General features: G+C 40.8%; 1 protein-coding gene across 6 annotated transcripts in view; it reads left to right on the top strand.

The window, feature by feature from the left end:
• The first annotated feature begins 1,458 nt into the window (after positions 1 to 1,458).
• Positions 1,459 to 20,565, top strand: part of LOC111166736 (uncharacterized) — a 35,421-nt gene continuing 16,314 nt past the window's right edge. For 3 of the 6 annotated variants that reach the window (XR_016391484.1, XR_016391483.1, XR_016391482.1), the window contains exon 1: positions 4,810 to 20,399. Coding sequence is in view for 2 of the 6 variants with exons in the window: in XM_022558756.3 (XP_022414464.1) it covers positions 20,369 to 20,399 (31 nt within the window). In the remaining 4 variants the exon portion in view is untranslated. Of the gene's footprint in view, positions 1,650 to 4,809; positions 20,400 to 20,565 lie in introns of those variants that run through there. The other 3 variants (XM_022558756.3, XM_089905344.1, XM_089905345.1) reach the window with 3 other exon arrangements.

Genomic DNA, 20,565 nt, shown 5'->3' with positions numbered 1-20,565 from the left:
TCTTCCCGGACCAGGGCTCGAACCCGTGTCCCCTGCATTGGCAGGCAGATTCTTAACCACTGCACCACCAGGGAAGCCTGAAAACAGGCCCTTTAGATAGTATATTTCAAGAAGAAATTTAATGAACCCAGATTCTTGGCTCTTCCCATACATAGAAAAGCACTAAAATCATTAACTGAGATATCTGTTCCTTGTGAGTAGTAATGATCTTTTACCGAGATATTTGCTTAACTGCATGTATTCCCTAGCCAAAAATCATATATATACTGGCTTCTCCCCCTACCTCTTTGAAGCAGTCCCTTCAGAGCTACTGAAAGGCTATTGTTGCCAAACACAAGTTCTTGTGCCTAAAGCACAGTGAGGCCAAACAAACCAAAACATTGGAGTTTGGAGCAGAGGCAGGTTTATTGCAGGGCCAAGCAAGGAGAATGGGTGGTTTATGCTTGAAAACTCTGAACTCTCTGGTGGTTTCCTGGGAGAAGTTTTTATAGGCAAAATTTGGGGGTGAGGGCTGCAGGGTTTGTGACTTTCTTCTGATTGGTTGGTGGTGAGGTAACAGGGCGGTGTTACAGGAATCTTGTGCTCCGCCAGAAGTTACCATCGTTCACTTGGGTGGGGGCCTTACTGGGGACCTTAGTTCGTTCAGAAGAACTCAAAGATATTGTTATGTATATCCGTTGAGGAGGACCAGGATCTTGCTTTAATCGCTGCACTATAGTTTCTTGACTATTCCTCCATTGTTTCTGCATTCCCTGTTTCCCTGATTAGCAGCTGTTTGAATCTGCCATTTGGAACTCAGGGAAAGTCTAGGAGGCTGAAGCCTTCATCCTACAAATAAGAAATGGGGGACCCAGAAAGGGTTTTTTGCCCAGGAGGGCCAGTTTCAAGTCCTGCTGTGACCTTTCATGACTCAGAAACAAGAAAAACATTTCTGGCAAAGCAATCAGATTCTGGATTGATGGTCAAGGTAGAGCTGAGCGTTGCCTGTTGGATCAATGGGACAAAGAAGGGTCCATGATGTTGCCAAGGTTTACAATGGACATGTGGAAAGATGGGGTTGCTATTATTTGAAGTTGATAAGGTGGAGTCAGGAGTTTGATTTGTGGACTTTAAATGTGTCTCTAAAAAACCCAAGTGGAGAGAGAATATCTCATTCTGTCTGGCATTCACGGTACAGGTGTGGGACTGTGGATGGAATTTTGACTCTTGAGTGTATACACAGTACTTAAAGAGGTAAGATTCAGTGCTACCACAGGGATTATAAGACGAAAAGAGGCCTGAGAACTGAGTCCCGAGGCACTTGAACAATTAGAAGTTGGGGGGAAATTAGCGCCATCCGCAGTTTCCACCGAGGTACCCCCGCCATGCCCGTCTAAACTCCAGAACTACATTTCCCAGAATCCTTTCCGTCTGTGCTTCCTGGTTAGAGGCCGGTTATGAAGTCCCGCGACACTTAGAAGGCGGAAGTGAAGCGGAAGCCATTACTCTCCGGAGGCGATTGCTGCTGTACACATGGGCAGAGGAGCGGTCCACCGCGGCCCCTTCCGAGCTGTTGGTCCCAGCGGCAGACCGTACCTTTCAATGAGTTTCTCGTCCTTTCGGCAGCAGCTTCCGTGACCTCTGCTCCCCGTGATTCTACCCTCCGTGATGTAAGACCCGCTTTCCTCACTTAACCCTTTACTCCCCGCTTTCCTGAGGACAAGAGAGGCCCATAAGGCAGGGAGGGGTATCGGGGGACAGGGACCTGGGACCGGGAAGCCAGGCAGCCAGGAAGAGTGTGTTTTAGATCCTGTGATAAGCGGTATGAAACGCTAGTGATGAAGTTTAGGACCACTGTATTTAGCGATAAGGGGGAGGCACTGGTGATCTGGTCCAAAAAAACTGACATCTTGGGATGGGGACAGAAAAGCCCGGCCGAAGTGAATTCAGGACATTATTTTTTTGGCGGGGGGAGGTGTGTGTGTGTGTGTGTGTGTGTGTCAGGAATTGGAGACCGCAAGGATAAACTACCTACCTTTTGCTTTGTGGTCAGCTTTGTTTAACATTAATAGGAGCACACCTGGTTTTCTTTCTGTTACCATTTATCTTGAATACTTTTTACACTTAAACTTTTCAGTTATTTATCTTTATTTACTTTAGTTGACTCTCGTGTAAATAGCCTATAACTAGATTTTAAAATGCACTTCAACATTGTTGTTTAATTTGAGAATTAGTCCATTAATATTTATTGTGATTACTAATATTTTGCGTTGATCTTTACCATCTTATTTGGTACTTCCTGTTTATTTTTTTCCCTTCAAATAATTCTTTTATCAGAATATAGGACATATATGTCCCACAAAAATATGAAAACACAGAAAATTAAGAGAAAAATAAAGTGAATCTGCAAACCAGGCCAAGAAAAATAAGTATTTGAAACCTCGGAAACCTGTATTCTCCTAAAATGCGTCTTTCTCTTTCCCCATGATTTTCTTCCTGGATTTTACTGCTTATATGTTTTCTCAAAAATGTATTTACTAATTTTGGTAATTACTTGTAGGTGGACTTACACTAAAGTATTTTCAGAGACACCCTCTTTCCATATTGATGGAAGTACCCATTTTAATTTAGATATTTCCAAATATCTTGTAGAAGATTACATGCACCTACCTACCCATTCTTTTTCAGGTATTTTGTGACTCAAATTTTAGTTTACGAAGTTCCACATACCGGGGTTTTGTTTTCAAGTTGTGTTGAATATATATATGGATTTTGAGAATATTGGCATCATTATGCCATTGAATTTTACAGTTAATTAGTTATATCTTTTTTTTTAATAAATTTATTTCTGGCTGCCCTGGGTCTTTGTTGCTGCGTGCGGGCTTTCTCTAGTTGCTGCGAGTGGGGGCTACTCTTCATTGTGGTGCACGAGCTTCTCACTGTGGTGGCTTCTCTTGTTGCGGAGCTCAGGTTCTAGGCCAGCGGGCTTCAGTAGTTGTGGCACGCGGGCTCAGTAGTTGTGGCTCGCGGTCTTAGTTGCTCCACGGCATGTGGGATCTTTCCAGACCAGGACTCGAACCTGTGTCCCCTGCATTGACAGGCAGATTCTCGACCACTGTGCCACCAGGGAAGTCCCAGTTATATCTTGTATAATGCCTTTCAATAAAGGTTTATGAGGATCAGCAAAAACGATTTAAGGGTTTGGTTTGTTGTTGTTGTTAGATTTATTCCTAGGAAAGTGTATACTTTCCTTTTGCATCACACACATTTTTTATCATTTACTTTCTTTGCTAGACAGGCTGAGGACTTTGAGTAGCATTGAATGGAGTTGGATAGCAATCTTGAAGCAGTCCCGTTTTCTTTCTGACTTTAAGGGAAGTTAACTAGAAAGTTTGCTGGAGGCTTTTTTTTTTTTTTGAAAGTGTTTATTAGGTAAAAGAAGTCTCCTATTTCCTAATTTAAGAGTTTTTGTCATGGACAGCTGTAAGCTTTTAACAAGTGATTTCCCCCCCCCCAGCAACTTCTTTGATATGTTGATGGTTTCAATCACCTTTTGAAAACTGATAGGTCTGTGATAGGTTCTAGTTCTGTTTGTGCTTTGAATGAATAAGTGAAAACTAAGACTTTCTCATTTACCTGATAATGTGGTGAATTAAACCAATTGATTTTCTAATGTTACATTAAATTTGCTTTGGTAAAATAACTAAATTGGAAAGGATATGTACTATTTTATCATTTTTGGTTTCTGGTTGCTAGTATTTTTTTTTTAAATTTTTTATCTTTTTATGATTTGCATCTATGTTTGAGTGAAATTGGCTTGTAATTTTCCTTTTCTGTTTCAGGTTTATTCCAGCCTCATAAAGTGGGGTGGGAGTGTTCCCTTTTTTTTTCTAAACTCTGGAATATTTTGCCTAAGAGTAGAATAACTTGTTCCTTAAAAGGGAGTTTTACCAGGAAAAACCATTGGGGTCTGAATTTTCTTTGCGGAAAATTTTAAAGCTGTTGTTTCAGTTCTATAAGAGTCATAGGGCATCCAAGTTCTCTATTTCATTATGGTAAGTAAAATTTCTTTAGGAATTTATTCATTCCATCTAAGGCTAAACTGTATAGTCAAAGTTGTTAATAATGTGCTTTTATTATATTTTTAATGCTGCTGCAAGTGTAGTGTTTTCTAGGTTTTCATTCTTGTATTTATATATTCTTTTTTTAAAAAAAATACATCCTGCCAGAATTCTGTCAATTTTGTTTTTCATGAAGAACCACTTTATAATGTATATGTTTTCTATTTCATAGCTTTCTGTTCTTTATAATTGTCTTCCTTTTACCTTTTTGGCATGTTTCTTTACAGTTTCTTACATTGGAACCTGCACATCCGAAAGGATTACAGTGGTAGTATTTTATTATACTTCAGTTCTAAATATTATCAAATATTATGACTTCTTTGGCATGTGAATTATTTAGGCCTTTTTCTTTTAATTTCCATTTCTGTGACTTTTTCGGGTTATCTTTTGGTTTTGTTTGCTAACTTGCTTGCACTATAAGTCAGAGATTGATGACATTTTCTGAGACACACATTGTGCCCCATGTGTGGTTGGAGTTTATAGTTAGGAAATACTGTTTCATCTTGTGCAATCTGCATATAGTTATTGAATTATCTGCTTGAACATATTATTGAGAGCTCTGGTAGTGGCTTTGTCCATCTCCTTAGAGTTCTGCCCCCCACCCCTGATATATATATATTTTTTAAAATAAATTTATTTATTTAACTTTGGCTGCGTTGGGTCTTCCTTGCTGCACGCGGGCTTTCTCTAGTTGCAGTGAGGGGGTGGGGTGGGGGGTGGGGGCTACTCTTTGTTGTGGTGCGCGGGCTTCTCATTGAGGTGGTTTCTCTTGTTGAGGAGCATGGGCCCTAGGCGTGCGGGCTTCAGTAGCTGTGGCTCGCGGGATCTAGAGTGCAGGCTCAGTAGTTGTGGCACACAGGCTTAGTTGCTCCGCGGCACGTGGGATCTTCCCAGACCAGGGCTTGAACCCGTGTCTCCTGCATTGGCAGGCGGATTCTTAACCACTGCACCACCAGGGAAGTCCTACCACGGATATATTTTTGAGGCTATATTATGAAATATATATAGCTTTTTCTTGGATTGTACCTCTTCTTTTTGTAATTCCTCAGTTTTCTCTATTAGCCTTTTTGCCTTAATTTATTCTGATATTAATATATTTAAACCAGGTTTTTTTAAAAAAGTATTTGCCTTGTATATCTTTTTAAAATTTCCATTCTTGCTATATCCTTTCTCTTGTAAACAACATATAACTGGATTGTTCTTACTCCATTTTGAGAATATACATATTTTAGTTGAAGCATTTTGTCCCTTAACATCCTTTTTTCTTTCCTCTAGCTTCCTTTGATTTGAGTACTTTTTTCATTCCACATTTTTCTCTGCATATTTTGAATTTATCTACATGTTTATATGCATATTGAATTTATTTATGTCTATTATTTTAGTGGTTATTTTGGAGTATTCTTATTCATGCTCGTTCATGAAATTTAGATTTTTTTAATTAATTAATTTATTCATGGCTGCGTTCAGTCTTCGTTGCAGTGCGTGGGCTTCTCATTGCAGTGGCTTCTCTTGTTGCAGAGCACGGGCTCTAGGTGCACATGTTTCAGTAGTTGTGGCACGTGGGCTCAGTAGTTGTGGCTCACGGGCTCTAGAGCACAGGCTCTGTAGTTGTGGCACACGGGCTTAGTTGCTCTGCAGTATGTGGGATCTTCCCGGGCCAGGGCTCGAACCCATGTCCCCTGAATTGGCAGGCATATTCTTAACCACTGTGCCACCAGGGAAGTCCCTAGATTTTTGATATGTTATCACTTTCCTGATTTACATGGTTTTGTGATCATGCATTTTAATTCTATCTATTTTTAAACCTCAGAAGAGATTATCATTGTATACAGTCATTTTTAGTTTCATTTTACCCACACATTTTCCATTTTGTATGCTAACTTTGATTCTTGGACTCTTTGATATAAGTTCTTAACACTCTTTACTTTGGTTCCTTGATTTTTTCTTTCTCTCTAAAATAACGTATTTTAGAATTTCTCTTTTCTCTGAATGGCAAGCCCAAATATACCATTATTTTGCCATCTTAGTAGGCATTTTGGTTGCTAAAGGACTGTATATTTTATTCCAGAGCCATGAAGATGTTCCATTATCTTCTGGCTTCCATTGTTGCTGGCGAGGAGTCAGGTGTCAGGCTAATGTTTATTTCTTTAAAGCAGTGATTCTTAAAGTGTACTCTTCAGGCGTGCAACATCAGCATCACCTGGGAACTTATTAGAAATGCATATTCTTGCATCCCCAGTTTCTGATGAATCAGAAACTGGGGATGCGGCCTAGCAATGTGAGTTTTTTGGTTTGTTTTTATAAAATATGTTTCCAGTGTTTTTTTTTTGTTTGTTTGTTTGTTTGTTTTTGCGGTACACGGGCCTCTCACTGTTGTGGCCTCTCCTGTTGCGGAGCACAGGCTCCGGACGCGCAGGCTCAGGGGCCATGGCTCACAGGCCTAGCCGCTCTGCGGCATGTGGGATCTTCCCAGACCGGAGCACGAACCCGTGTCCCCTGCATCGGCAGGCGGACTCTCAACCACTGCGCCACCAGGGAGGCCCTTCAGTGTGTTTTAACAAGCCGTCCAGGTGATTCAGATGCATCTTGAAGTTTGGGAATCATTGCTTTAAAGGTAACCTATGCTTTTTCCCCTGGCTGCTGTTAAAATATTCTTTTTGCCATTGCTGTTTCTCTGGCTCAGTGTTGTTGTATCTGTGATCTGTTTTTATCTTAGTCTCTTTATATTTGCTTTTTGAAATGAGAAATCCACAGCTACTATATTTTGCAATAACTGCCTGTGCTCCTTCTCTCTCCCTTTGGAATTCTATTTAGAATCAGTTCAGCCCTTTTCCCTCTGTCCCCCATGGCTCTTTATACTTATCATCGTTTTATCTGTATGCCCTCATGTTTATTCTCTAGAAGTGGTTTTTAAATTTAAGCCTGCATAAAAGCCACCTATAATGCTTGTTAAAACAGATTCATCAGTCTACTCCAAAGAGTCTCATTCAGTTGGACTTGGATATGAACTGGGCATCAGAATTATTAAAGCTCTCTAGATGATGTTTATGCAGCTGGCTGGGGGACCACACTTTGTGTGATACTCTAGAAAACAATTTTTTGGGGGCTGTGTGTAATCTGATAAAACTGTTTACCTAGTCCCTGCCATTTTACCTTTATTTCAGCAATTGTAATTGTCGTTTTAGAAATTACACATTTTAAAATTTCTGAGTATTTATCGCCAGCTTGTGAATGATTTTGAAAGATATCTGTCGTTTTTAAAAAATTAATTGATTAATTAAATTTATTTTTTGGCTGTGTTGGGTCTTCATTGCTGCACCCGGGCTTTCTCTAGTTGCGGTGAGCGGAGGCTACTCTTCGTTGCGGTGCGCAGGCTTCTCATTGAGGTGGCTTCTCTTGTTGCGGAGCACGGGCTCTAGGCGCACAGGCTTCAGTAGTTGTGGAACGTGGGCTCAGTAGTTGTGGCTCGTGGGCTCTAGACTGCAGGCTCAGTAGTTGTGGCGCACAGGCTTAGTTGCTCGGCGGCATGTGGGATCTTCCCGGGCTGGGGCTCGAACCCGTGTCCGCTGCATTGGCAGGCGGATTCTTAACCACTGCACCACCAGGGAAGCCCTCTGTCTGTATTTTGTGTTGCACTTAAAATAGTTTTGAGTGGAAGGTTTAATCAGTATATCTAGATTGCCTGTTAATCTGCCCTTTTACCCTGGTACATTTCATCTGGTTGAGAGCTTACAGATAGTGAAGTACATAGAGATATTAATTTACAAAGGTAACACATTTCTGGAATGAGAAAAGTGGCATGCAGTGTCCTCACTGCTATTGTTACTTTGTCTGTGTGTACAAGAGTAACACTGTTAGAAACGGCTCTAGCAGAGGCAGAAATATCACTCCGTACAAGTAACAAAAGAATCATTCTATCTTTAGCATTTACATCTGCAAATTCTGAATATCTTGGGGCAGTATTGTAAAATTGAATGTGGGGATTTTAAATCAAATATTGGAAGAATTATGGCCACAAAAGGAGAGGTCACAATAGAACAATTTTAAAGGGTAAAATGTGTTTTGGACCAAAAAACTGATGTAGGAGGCAGATCTTCGGTAATTGTGGGGAGCAGGGGTGAGATTAGGGTGAGGTATGTGGGTGGAGGCATTAACCCTGCACTTGTATGGTGCTGAAAGCACCTGTTTGAATTTTGTACTCCAGCAACCTCTCTTACCTCACCCTAGTGCTGATCCTGGCACAGAGAAAAACAGATCCCAATGAGAATGGGCTAAGATGTATTGAAATAGAAAAAGGGAACTGTTTTCACTGTGTTATAAAGGAAATTAAAAGAGAAATTAAACAATCTCAGTACCTCTTTGAAAATTCTCTCTCCATCGCATTTATCTGTGCTGATATCAGTCTGATCCTCGTGGTTTTGTTTCATGTATTGTGTAGAAACAGGAGTCAAAACTTCTTTAATAGATCCCATAACTGTTCCTAGACTCCCCTGCTCCACTTCCAGTCACTTAGATGCTGAGGTAGTCCTGTTGCATCTGTATTCAGGGTCACTGAGTGTAGCTCAACAAGTGGTATAATTGCTCAGATGAGAAACACTCCAGAACCTTCCTCTGGCCTCTAGTTTGCATTACCATGAGACTTTGAAAATATCCCCCAGGTTTGAAATTGATGTGAGTGCACTCTCTATCCAGGCTTGAACCGTTTGTTTACCTTGCCCCACACTGTGGGCAGTTCAGGAGCCAAGGTGTAGCTAAGCTTTACGGCTGTGTCCTAGCAGCTGGGTCAACATACATCTCATAGGACCTGAAGGGGAGCCCCCCCCACACATACACCAAGATCCATAGACCCCCTCCTTTGTGATCTTCCCAAGACCCCCAGGTTCGGGAGGGCCTTCTCAACATGAAGAGAAATGTAGATCAGCTTATTTGTCATCCATTCATTCTTTTGCTCACTGTTATCCTGTTTGTGATCTGAGGTAACTGTTCCAGACACCTCAACAGTGAAAGAAACAAAGAAGTGGAAAATCTATCTGCCTGGAGCTTATTGTCTGGCTGGGCATAAGGGAAGAAAACCAAACAAGTAAAATACATAGTATGTGTGGGAGAGACAGTAATGCTTACTAGGTATTCTGTGTGCTGTCCTACACTTCCCAGGATCCCTGGAACTAGCAGGGGCCTGTGACTAGTTCTGGGCAATGAGCTATGAGCACTTCAGGGCCAGAGCGTGTGTGTCAAGGTGCACAGTTCTCTAGGCACACCCTAATCATCCATGGCCAGAATGACCACGGGTTTCAGTTGGCTCAGATACAAGAGGCATGCCCCCGTGTAACTGGTAAAGTTTCACCACCAGCCCAGGTTGAACAAGTAACATGAGCCAGACATAAACTTCCGTTTCATCGAGTCATTGAGATTTGAAGTCTGTTTTTGCAGTAAAATAGAGCCTACCCTGACTTAACACGGTATATTAAGTGGAGGTTAGCGCTTTGAAGAAAAATAGAAGAAGGAGTGGGGTTTAGGGATAGACGGGCAGAGGTTTGCATTTTGACTAGAGTGGCCAGTAAATGCCATGTTGAGACACTTAAAGTTAACTAAAGATCCGAAGCAGGAGAGGGAGCAGGTACACTTGAACGTGGAGAAGCACATTTCCGTGTAGAGAACAGCAAGTGCAAAGATCCCAAGGCGGGAACATGCCTAGCACAGGCATAAGGCCCAGTGAGGAGGACAGTGTGAGCAGGGTCACAGGGGTCGGGAGCCAGGAGGGGTTGTGGATGAGGCAGCAGGAATGTAGGGCTTTGGCTGAGTGAGATGGGATGCCAGCAGGTTTTGAGCAACAGAGTGATGTGACCTACGTTTTACTGGCAAAGTTCTACTTGCCGTATAAACGAAAGGACAGAAACAGGGATACTTTAGGAAGCTATTGGAATGATCTAGAAGAGAGGTGGTGCCTTGCACCAAGGCAGTATTAGAGTAGGTGGTGAGGAGTGGCCAGATTTTGGGTAAGTTTTCAAGGTAAAGCCCATAGGATTTGCTGGTGATTTGGATCTAAAGTGTGAAAAAGGAGAGTCCAGGATGACTTCAAGGCTTTTTGCCTGGAGCTCCTGGAAGCATGGAGTTGCCATTGAGATGGGGAGGCTGGCAGGAGCTCAGTCTTAGGTGTTTACCTTGAGGTCTTATTAGATATTGCAGGGGAAATGTTCACGTAGCGCTCATCTACCCATTTCTCTGGCTCATGCTGCCTGGGGCAAGTACCAAGTAGTGGAGAGTGGCATCCCCTGTAAATTAACAGTTTACAGTTTAAATCGCCAATGGCCATTTTGTTTTATGATAAAAATAATAGTGTTTTAGAGTGAACATTTATCGAGCACATACAGTCCCATAATCCAGTGTTATAACCTCCAGTTTCCAGATGAGAAAACAAGTTTAGTGAACCCATTCTTTTTTTTGTTTTTTATTTTTTTACAGTACGTGGGCCTCTCACTGTTGTGGCCTCTCCCGTTGCGGAGCACAGGCTCCGGACGCGCAGGCTCAGCGGCCATGGCTCACGGGCCCAGCCGCTCCTCAGCATGTGGGATCTTCCAGGACCGGGGCACGAACCCGTGTCGCCTGCATCGGCAGGCGGATTCTCAACCACTGCGCCACCAGGGAAGCCCCCATTCTTTTTTTTAAAATAAATACATTTATTTATTTATTTATGGCTGCGTTGTGTCTTCGTTGCTGCGCATGCAGGCTTTCTCTAGTTGCAGCGAGCGGGGGCTACTCCTTGTTGTGGTGCGCTTGCTTCTCATTGCCGTGGCTTCTCTTGTTGCGGAGCGCGGGCTCTAGGTGCTCGGGCTCAGTAATTGTGGTTTGTGGGCTCTAGAGCGCAGGCTCAGTAGTTGTGGCGCATGGGCTTAGTTGCTTCGCGGCATGTGGGATCTTCCCAGACCAGGCCTCGAACCCGTGTACCCTGCATTGGCAGGTGGATTCTTAACCACTGCGCCGCCGGGGAAGTCCGTGAGCCCATTCTTGAATGGAGCCCCCATGGGCAAGAATGCTGGGCTTGCAGCAAGGTGGGGTCACCTGAGGTCTCAAGGACAGACAGACAACAACCTTCATGGATGTGTAATCAGAACCTGGATGTCAGTACCCAAGGGAGGAGGGATTTCAGAGTGTGAACATGTGTGGGATGGGGGAAAGGAAGGCCCAGCAGAACCCTGGCCCTTAGGGATCCTGGCAAAGGAGGAAGGACCACGAGCAGGAGTCTCAAAAAGAGCATTGCCATTGAGATGGGAGAGAGGGAGGAGGACAACCTTGGCATATGATGCACAGTGGCCAAGAGCAGAGGTTCCCCGGGAAGAGGGAGAGAGGGGAGGTTGGTAGTGGGCAGGATCATGTATTGAGATCAAGCAAGACAAGAATCAGGAAAAAGCTGTTTCCTGATTTGGTGTCAGGGGGTTCACATGCAGAGGTCACCTTGAGAGGGGACATGTGTGGCTCTGGAATCAGGTTCATTAGCCCCTGTTTGACCTTCGTCCCATGACCTAACCCTTCAGTACATGCCCCACTTTTTCCTCAGGATACTGCTTACCTCCTGGGGAAGTTGTGAGTATTAAATGAGAGTCCCTGGAAAGACTCAGGAGATACTTTGTACATAGTAAGCATGCTTATGTTGTTATTTGTAGCATTGGTATTGATGTTGGCAAGAAAAGCTGGGGGACAGAAACTTGAGCAGAAATTTGTAAATTGAGAATAGAGGAATAAGTGGGAGGTGAGGGTGGAGACCTTGTTCTTCAGTGACTCTGAACCTCTTTTTTTAATTTAACGAGTCTCTCAGTAATCTGATGTTGGAACCCAAATCCTCTACTTGAGAAAGGCAAAGGTTTGTTCCAAGTTCGACCTCAGGAGGCTTGCAATACCTCTTTATACCCAGAAGGTGGCAGCACCTGATCTCATTTGGAGGCAGGTTCCATGGTATCTAGAAATGAATGAAAGATGGTTAACATTTGTGTATTTCCTCACTGCAAAAGGGGAAAGAGAAGGGAGCTAATATTTGTTGAGAATCTACTACATCAGCTGATGTAGTGTTCTTGAATCTCTGAGAACCCTCACTGTTCTCACACAGGTGGTACTTATCAAATAAAACCATGCCCCCACTGCCACCTCCAAAGGGAGGAATGAACTCAGGCTTTGCAGTTAAAGAAATTAGGGCCCAGGTCTTACCCCTGCTACCTGCTATGCAATTTTCTGGCAGTTACTTAAACTCTCTGAGCCTGTTTGCGCACCTCTGATGGTGCTATAAGGCTCATCTGATTGGTTTTCTGTGGGGTTCAGGTAAACCCAACACTGGATCGTGCTTAACATGAGGTGGGACCTGGGTTCCCACCAGTGCAGTGCTGTTCACTCTCTTTGTAAACCTTTCAAAGAGAAATGCAACTACTTTTATTATTATTACTTCACCCAGTTTCATAAGTTGTTCCCAAGAGTATTACATTTTTCTAATTGTGTTTTATTACATCTGGTTTGTTCACATTTCTAGAAAATAGATAAGACGGGTGCTTGGTAACATTTAATTACAGCTCAAGGAATTAAACAGCTTGCCCCTTATTTTCCAGTTAACAAGCTATAAAATTGTGTTCTACAGTATTTTACATCCCTACTCAGTTTTTAATTTGAAAAGAACATAATTCATCACCTTGGCAAACAAGTGTTTTTTTCCTAGTGTATGATAAATATGTGTGTAGCTAAAGAGACTGCAGATAAAGCAGTTTTGGCAACACTTACTACATGTTTAGTCATAAATGTTGACTAAACATTTCACTATCTAGAAATTTGTTCTAAGGAAAAACTTGAAAAAAACTGCAAAAATTTAGCTGCAAATATTTCTTCCAAGTGTTGTTTTTCTACTTGTGAAAAATTGGAAATATTCTAAATATTTTAACGTAAGATCATTTCAATAAATTGATGTGCCTATTTAGAAACACTTATGAAGACCTTAAAATAAGACCTTAAAATATCATAACATTAATGAAAATGAAAATTCATTATACAAATAGTATAGCTGATTCTAAATTTCATCTGCAAAAGAAAATATTCGAGAATATCCAATATTTTTGACAAAGAAAAACTGATGAGTGACACGTCCTAGATACCAGAAGATACCAAAGTAATATGATTTTTTTAAACTTTTATCATTTGAACTTGATTTTACTATTCATATATCCTTTTCTTCATTCGATATTTTAAAAATAATTTCTATGTGCGAGGTACTATGCTTGGCAAATGTATAACCGAATCACTTTGCTGTATGTCAGAAATTGCTAATATGTATAACAAGTCAGCATAAATTCAGATGAGATTTGATAATCACCTATATGAAAAAACAAAACAAAACTGCTAAAGGATTAATTCAGCCAAACAATAAATGACTGGGGTAACTATGACATATGGATTAGCAGTGATGGAGGTCAGGGCAAGATGCCCCAAAATATGCCACTTTGGCATATTGATTATTTTGAATTAAAGTTACATAAGAAACAGTTGGCGTGAGAAGGACACTCTGACCCTTTTTTGCTACCCTGAAAGTAGGAAATAAATCTCCCGTGTGAAAGGCACCTTCCCTGTACCAGAAGGCAAAGAGACATCCTTATCTCCAGAGATAGATATGAAGTTCAGGGCTGAGAAGGTTGTATAAACAAAATTTGTTACTTCTTTCCCAATTTACTACCTCAGGCCCAAACTTTGTCATGTCAGTTCTTCAAAAATGTATTGTTTCTTTGTCTGAAAGGTGTAAAAGCTGCCTGCTTTGTTCACTTCTTTGAGTCTCATAGAGAATAATGTGACATTGACTGAGAACCAGACAACCTATCAGCGACATAGAGTCTAAACACCACCCCAGGCTTAACATGTATACAGGTAGCTTGGTCTCCAGGTAGCTTGGTCTCTTTAGGAGTCCAGAGGTGTTTGAGATTGTGCTGTCTTGGTTTTGGTATCAGGGTAATGCTGGCCGTAAAGATTGTGTTAGAAAAATGTTACCTCTTCTACTTTTGGAAAAGTTTGAATAGGATTGGTGTTAATTCTTCTTTTAAGTGTTCGGTAGAATTCACCAGTGAAGTCATCTGGTCCTGGACTTCTCCTTGTTGGGAGAATTTGATGACTGATTGCGCCTGTTTATTTGTTATGGGTCTGTTGATTTTCTATTTCTTCTCTAGTCCATTTTGGAAAAGTGTATGTTTCTGGGAATTTGTCCATTTTATCTAGATTACCTAATTTGTTGGTGTACAGTTGTTCATGGTATTCTATTTATTTTTATTTTTTAAAATACCTTTTCTATTTCTATAATGTTGTGGATTTTTTTTTTTTTTTTTTTGGCCATGCCTCACGGCTTGCAGGATGTTCGATGACCAGGGATTGAACCTGGCCCTGGCAGTGAAAGCCTGGCGTCCTAACCACTAGGCCACTAGGGAACACCCTTTTAGAGTCTTTTTAATTTCTGTAAGGTTGGTAGTAATGTCCCCATTTTTACTTCTGATTTTCGTTATCTTGTTGATCTTTTGAAAGAACCAACTTCTGTTGATTCTAGTTTTTCTGCTCTCCATTTCATTTATCTCTGTTCTAATTCTTTTGCTGCCTTTAGGTTTAGTTTGCGCTTATCTTGTGGCTTAAGGTGTAAAGTTAGGTTGTTTGAGATCTTTCTTCTTTAATGTAGGTATTAACTGCTATAAATTTCCCTCTGAGCACTGCTTTCATTGCATCCCATCAATTTTGCTGTGTTACATTTCCGTTTTCATTTGTCTGAAAGTTTTTTCTAATTTCCCCAGTGATTTCTTCTTTGTCCTGTTGGTTGTGTGAGAATGTGTTGTTTCATTTCCATGTATTTGTAAATTTTCCAGTTTTCCCTCTATCATTGTTTTTTAGGTTCATTCCATTGTGGTTGGAGAATATATTTTGCTATTATTTGTCTTAAAATTGGTTGAGAATTGTGTTTGGCCTAATTTATGGTTTATCCTGGAAAACCCTAATTTTCTTTTTTTTCGTAAGTGTAGTTCATTGATTTTCACTGAGCTTGTCCACTTTTTAATGTAGACATTTAACTGTATACATTTCATTCTAAGAATGATTTTAACCTCATTTCACAAGTTTTTATTTGTTGTATTTTCATGTAGTATAAAATATTTATTACATTTCCTTTGTTTCATCCTCTACATAAAATTATTTGTCTTTAACTTCCAAATATTTGAGTATTTTCTAGATATCTTACTGTTATTAATTTCAAATCTAGTACATTTGCTGTCTTTTTAAATTTGAGACTTTTTTATGGTCCAGCATATATGATCCAGACTCTATTGCTGGGTGTTGAATTGGAGAAAGTTAAATGATTTGGAGACATGTGGTGTAAGAGGTAGAATTCATTGACTTTTTTTTTCAAGAGTTTTAAAACATCTACTTATTTTATTATTGAAGTATAATTAATTTATCATTTTGTGTTTATTACTGCTGTACAGCAAAGTGATTCAGTTATACATGTATATACTTTATCATTCTTTTCCATTATGGTTTATCATAGGGTATTGAATATAGTTCTCTGTGCTATACAGTGGAACCTTGTTGTTTATCCATTCTGTATATAAAAGGTTACATTTGCTAACCCCAAACTCCCACTCGATCCCTCCCCCAAACCCCTCCCCCTTGGCAACCGCCAGTCTGTTCTCTGTTCTTTGACCTTTTCTGCCCCCACCCCCCTTCATTTTCTGTTTAATATCGGGTAGTGGATTAGGACCTGAGTACAGTGGTGCACTCTTCTAGTTTACTATATAGTTTAGGAAACAGTATAAAACAAGGAAATAAAAACAAGGGAGTAAAAACATAAAAATACATTGTGACAGGTTTTGTAGGAGAAAGAGAGTCAGCTAACAGAGAAAGCCAAGTTTTTTCATATGAAGATAATAAATTTTTAATGTGAAGAAGGTTGTGTGGATTTTTCTTTAGTTTGTAAGTGATTAGAGCCATGGAATGGAGCAGTTAAGTTGTAGCTTTTTTTTCCCCTCATCTTTATTGGAATATAATTGCTTTACAATGTTGTGTTGGTTTCTGCTGTATAACAAAGTGAATCGGCTATATGCATACATATATTCCCATACCTCACCTCCCTCTTGTGGCCAGAGGGCTGGCTACTGATTCTCTTCGTTGAGCCCAGAAACACAGGCTCAACAGGCTTTTGTATGAGATGTTCTTTGGTGGCTGTTAGTAGGCAGTGAGAATATGATTTTGAATTCATATTGGACCTTGAGTGTTAGAGATGAAAATTAAGGGACATTAAGGGAAGCCTTGGCAAAGCACAGAGTATGAAGAGCAATAGGGTAAGGGATGATTCTTGAGCAAATCCAGCCTTTAATGGTAGAAGGAGACCTTCTGAAAAAACCTTGACAGAGTATCAAGAGAAGTAGAGAGAGAACCAGGGAGAGAGTTATATAGAAGCCTAGAAAGAGAATGATTCTCGAAGAAAATAGACACCAAATTTTGCTGAGGATCTAAGACTGAAATGCACTTACTGGATTACACTGACACAGGACACAGGAGTAATTGTATTTTCTGTGAAGATGGAGATGATGGCAATTGACATTAGGTACACTGAATTAGGGAGATAGTGTGGACTGTCTTTATAAGCTTTTGCTCTGGAGGGAGGACTAAGTGTAGCCGAGGCAGATCTGAAGAGGTTGGCTTTAGAAGGGAGGGAGGGCAGACATCTTACTGGTAATAGGAGTCATAGGTCAGTTGTGGGAGGAATTTTTGTGTAACTGGAGACATGAAAGTAAGAAAGACTCCACTTAACTTTTTTAAAGTAGAGTATAATTTACGTTCAAGAAAATGCACATATCTCAGATGATCAGTTTGATGAATTTTTTGACACGGTGTACATTGTATAGCCACTAACTGAAAAAAATAATAAAATATTTCAGTTGCCCCAGAAAGTTCCCTCTTGCTTCTCATTCTACCACCATATCATATTCCTGCAAGGAGGCAACCAACTTTTTTCCTTCTATTGACTTAAATAAACACATTTTACTATTGACCTTAATAAATTTTACCTATTTGTGGAATTGGAGTTATAGAGCTTTTTTTTTTGTCTCGCTTCTGTTGGTCAGCATTATAGAAGTTCATCCATGTTGTGTGTCTCAGTAGTTTCTTTTCGTTGATGAGTAGTATTCCACTCTGCATACCACAGTTTGCTTATTCATTCTTTTGTTGATGGATATTTAGATTGCTTACACTTTGGGGCTATTAAGAATCAGATTGCTATGACCATTTTTATATGAATCTTTGTGGACATGTTTTAAATTTTTTCTCTTGGGTAAATATCTAGGAGTGGAATTGCTAAGTCAAATGATAGGTATACTTTTTAAGAAACTGGCGCATTGTTTTCCAAAGTGATTGAACCATTTCACACCCCCACCTTTAGTATGTGAGAGTTTTGGGTATGCTGTATCCTTGCCACCATTTAGTGTTTATAGTCTTTTAATTTTGGCTGCTCTGGTGGGTTAAAATATTATACCATTAGTTTTAATTTGCATCCATCTGATGACTAATGATTTTGAGTAACTTGTCATGCTTATTGTTCCTCACTCATTAAATTTTGTGAAGTGTCTAACTGTAGCCCTTGTTGAGTTTTGTTTTATTTTTTTATTATTATTGTTTTGTAGGAGTTCTTTATGTAGTCTGAATGTGAATTCTTTGTCAGGTGTACGTACTGCAAATATCTTTTTTCCCCAATCTGTGGCTTGCCTATTTATTTTCTTTCTTTTTTTTAAAAAATAAACTTATTTATTTATTTATTTTTGGCTGTTTTTGGGTCTTCGTTGCTTTGCGCGGGCTTTCTCTAGTTGCGGCGGTGTTGCCCAGGCTTCTCATTGTCGTGGCTTCTCTTGTTGCGGAGCATGGGCTCTACGTATGTAGGCTTCGGTAGTTGTGGCACGTGGGCTCAGTAGTGTGGCTTGTGGGCTGTAGAGCTCAGGCTCAGTAGTTGTGGCACACGGGCTTAGTTGCTCCGCAGCATGTGGGATCTTCCTGGACTAGGGCTAAAACCCAAGTTCCCTGCATTGGCAGGCGGATTCTTAACCACTGTGCCACCAGGGAAGCCCCTATTTTCTTAATAATGTCATTTGATGACTAAAAATTTTTAATTTTGGTAAAGTCTAATTATTGATTTTTTTTAATGTTTAGTTCCATTTGTGTCTATTCTAAAATGTTGTGTAACTCAATGTTGTTAAAGTGTTCTCTGGATTTTACTTTTTGGTGTCTGAGTTATCTCAAAAAGGTTTGTTTTAATTCAAATTTTTGTGTATGCAGTGATAATGGAGGTCAAAGTTCCTTTTTGTCCATTAAGTTCTTGCAGCACTTGTTTTTTTCCTAATTTGAAGATCTAATTGGCTTTCTTAGGCGATTTATGAATTGGGCAGCATCCCATCTATCAACTATAGAAGGGTGCTGTCTCAGCACTATTTATTAAAAAGACCACTTTCCCTAATGAATTTCTTTATTCCCTTATTGAAAATCATTTGACTATGCACATATAGGTCTATTTCTGTTTTGTTCCATTGACTTTTTTTTTTTTTTTTTTTTTCGGTACGTGGGCCTCTCACTGTATGGCCTCTCCCGTTGCGGAGCACAGGCTCCGGACGCGCAGGCTAAGCGGCCATGGCTCAGGGGCCCAGCCGCTCCGCGGCATGTGGGATCCTCCCGGACCGGGGCACGAACCCGTGTCCCCTGCATTGGCAGGCGGACTCTCAACCACTGCGCCACCAGGGAAGCCCTCCATTGACCTTTTTGTCAATACTTATTCCAACAGCTCTTCATTACTGTAGTAAAGTTAGTAATAGGAATCTTCCAAGTTTATTTTTCTTTCTTAACATTGTTCTGGCTCTTCTAGATCTTCTGCATTTTGGTACCCATTTCAGATTTGGTTTGTCAATGTCTAGAACATAACCTGCTGAGATTTTGGTGATGACTGCGTTGTATCTGCAGATGAATTTGGGGAGAGTGAATACCTTAATAATATTGACTCTTGCAGCCCATGAAAGTGATATAGCTCCTCACTTATTTAGGTTTTTTATTTCTTCCAGCATGGTTTCACAGCTTTTATTTGGTTTATTCCTATATGCTTTATATGTTTTATGCTGTTATAAATGAAAGTATTTTTTAAGTTTCATTTTCCAGTTCTTTGCTGAGTTATGTTTTTTTAGTTGTGATTACTGTGAAATGAAATGCAAGATTATTTGCTGAAAGCAAGGGTCATGTAAGACAGTTTTGGGTTTAGAAAAACTGGTGAGATTTTTACATGGTTTTGGGGAGATTGGATTACCACTTATGCTTTTCTTTAGTATAGATGCTCCTTCAAGGTTAGTGACTGTGTTTTGAAAGCTGCTAGTGTGACTGGGTGTGTGCAGACTGGTCTTTCCAAGTACCTTCAGGGAGGAAACAGATGGTTGGAATCATCCCAGACTGGTCTTCTGCTCATTGGGGGTATACTAGGTAGAGGATTAAAGGAATTTGGACAGAAATTTGTAGAAGTGATGGAACATGATGGATCTCTCAGCTGAATAGGTGGGGCAGTGAAGAAGAATTTGCTGTTAGGGAGCAAGGTGGTAGAAGCCTGGGTGGCCTGGAATCCCCTCTAAGTAGTAGAGTTTATGTGAGAAGCATGTTGTGTAGGAGGTTTTGTCTAGAGGGCAAATTTCTGAGTCATTGTGAAGTGAATCTGATTCTGGTGATGACAAGGCCTGGGCTGTGGCCCACAGGTGTGTATATTGGTGTGGAGTGGGGGGCCAAAAGGCATTGGCGATCAGAACACATGGTCCAGATGGACCAGTCCTCATGGAAGCTGGAGCCATCCTAAGCCAGGAGGACTATGCCTTGAAGTTGAAGAAGTCTGGGGCCCAAGTGTTCAATGAGTGACAGAGTTTAACAGAATTGTAACTGGGGACAAATTACTTGAGAGAGTGAATCTGAATCTTACTTGAGGTAGGTCAGGGACCTCCACCACATTGCCTGGAGGTTTTACCTAAGCAGGGTTAAGGCCCAAGCTGAGACAGGCTGCTCCAAAGAGGAAACACTGAAAAACAAAAGTCAGAATTGTCCTGTTAGTGGGAGAGACAGAAAGCCTTTGGCTACACCTAGTAGTCTTTTTCTCATTTACTACAGATGCCTGCTCCAAGAGTCCCATGAGAGCGAGAGAGTAGCTTTCTGGTGCCAGTGCCCTGCTTTCATTCAGGCAAATTTACTATCATTCTCGGAGGATGGCAGCTGTTGGTCTGTCTCCCACATGTGGTAAGTTCTTCGGGTGATGAATGCCCTCAGAAATCAAGCTTCAGTGGCCAGTGGCCCCTGCCCCTTCACTGAGGGCAAGGATGTGCACAGCTAGTGGGAGGGCTGCCAGGTTAGAAGTGGAGGAGGATACATGAACTGAACGGGGGTGGGAGTGAGCGAAGTCCTG

This window comes from Delphinapterus leucas, unplaced genomic scaffold (genome assembly GCF_059928025.1).
Source record: "Delphinapterus leucas isolate spDelLeu-1000000601 "Yukka" unplaced genomic scaffold, BTC_Dleu_Yukka2 spDelLeu_asBTCV2_sq25, whole genome shotgun sequence".
Lineage (NCBI taxonomy): Eukaryota > Metazoa > Chordata > Mammalia > Artiodactyla > Monodontidae > Delphinapterus > Delphinapterus leucas.
Note: the sequence above shows the minus strand (reverse complement) of the source record. Positions and strands in the feature narration are given on the sequence as shown.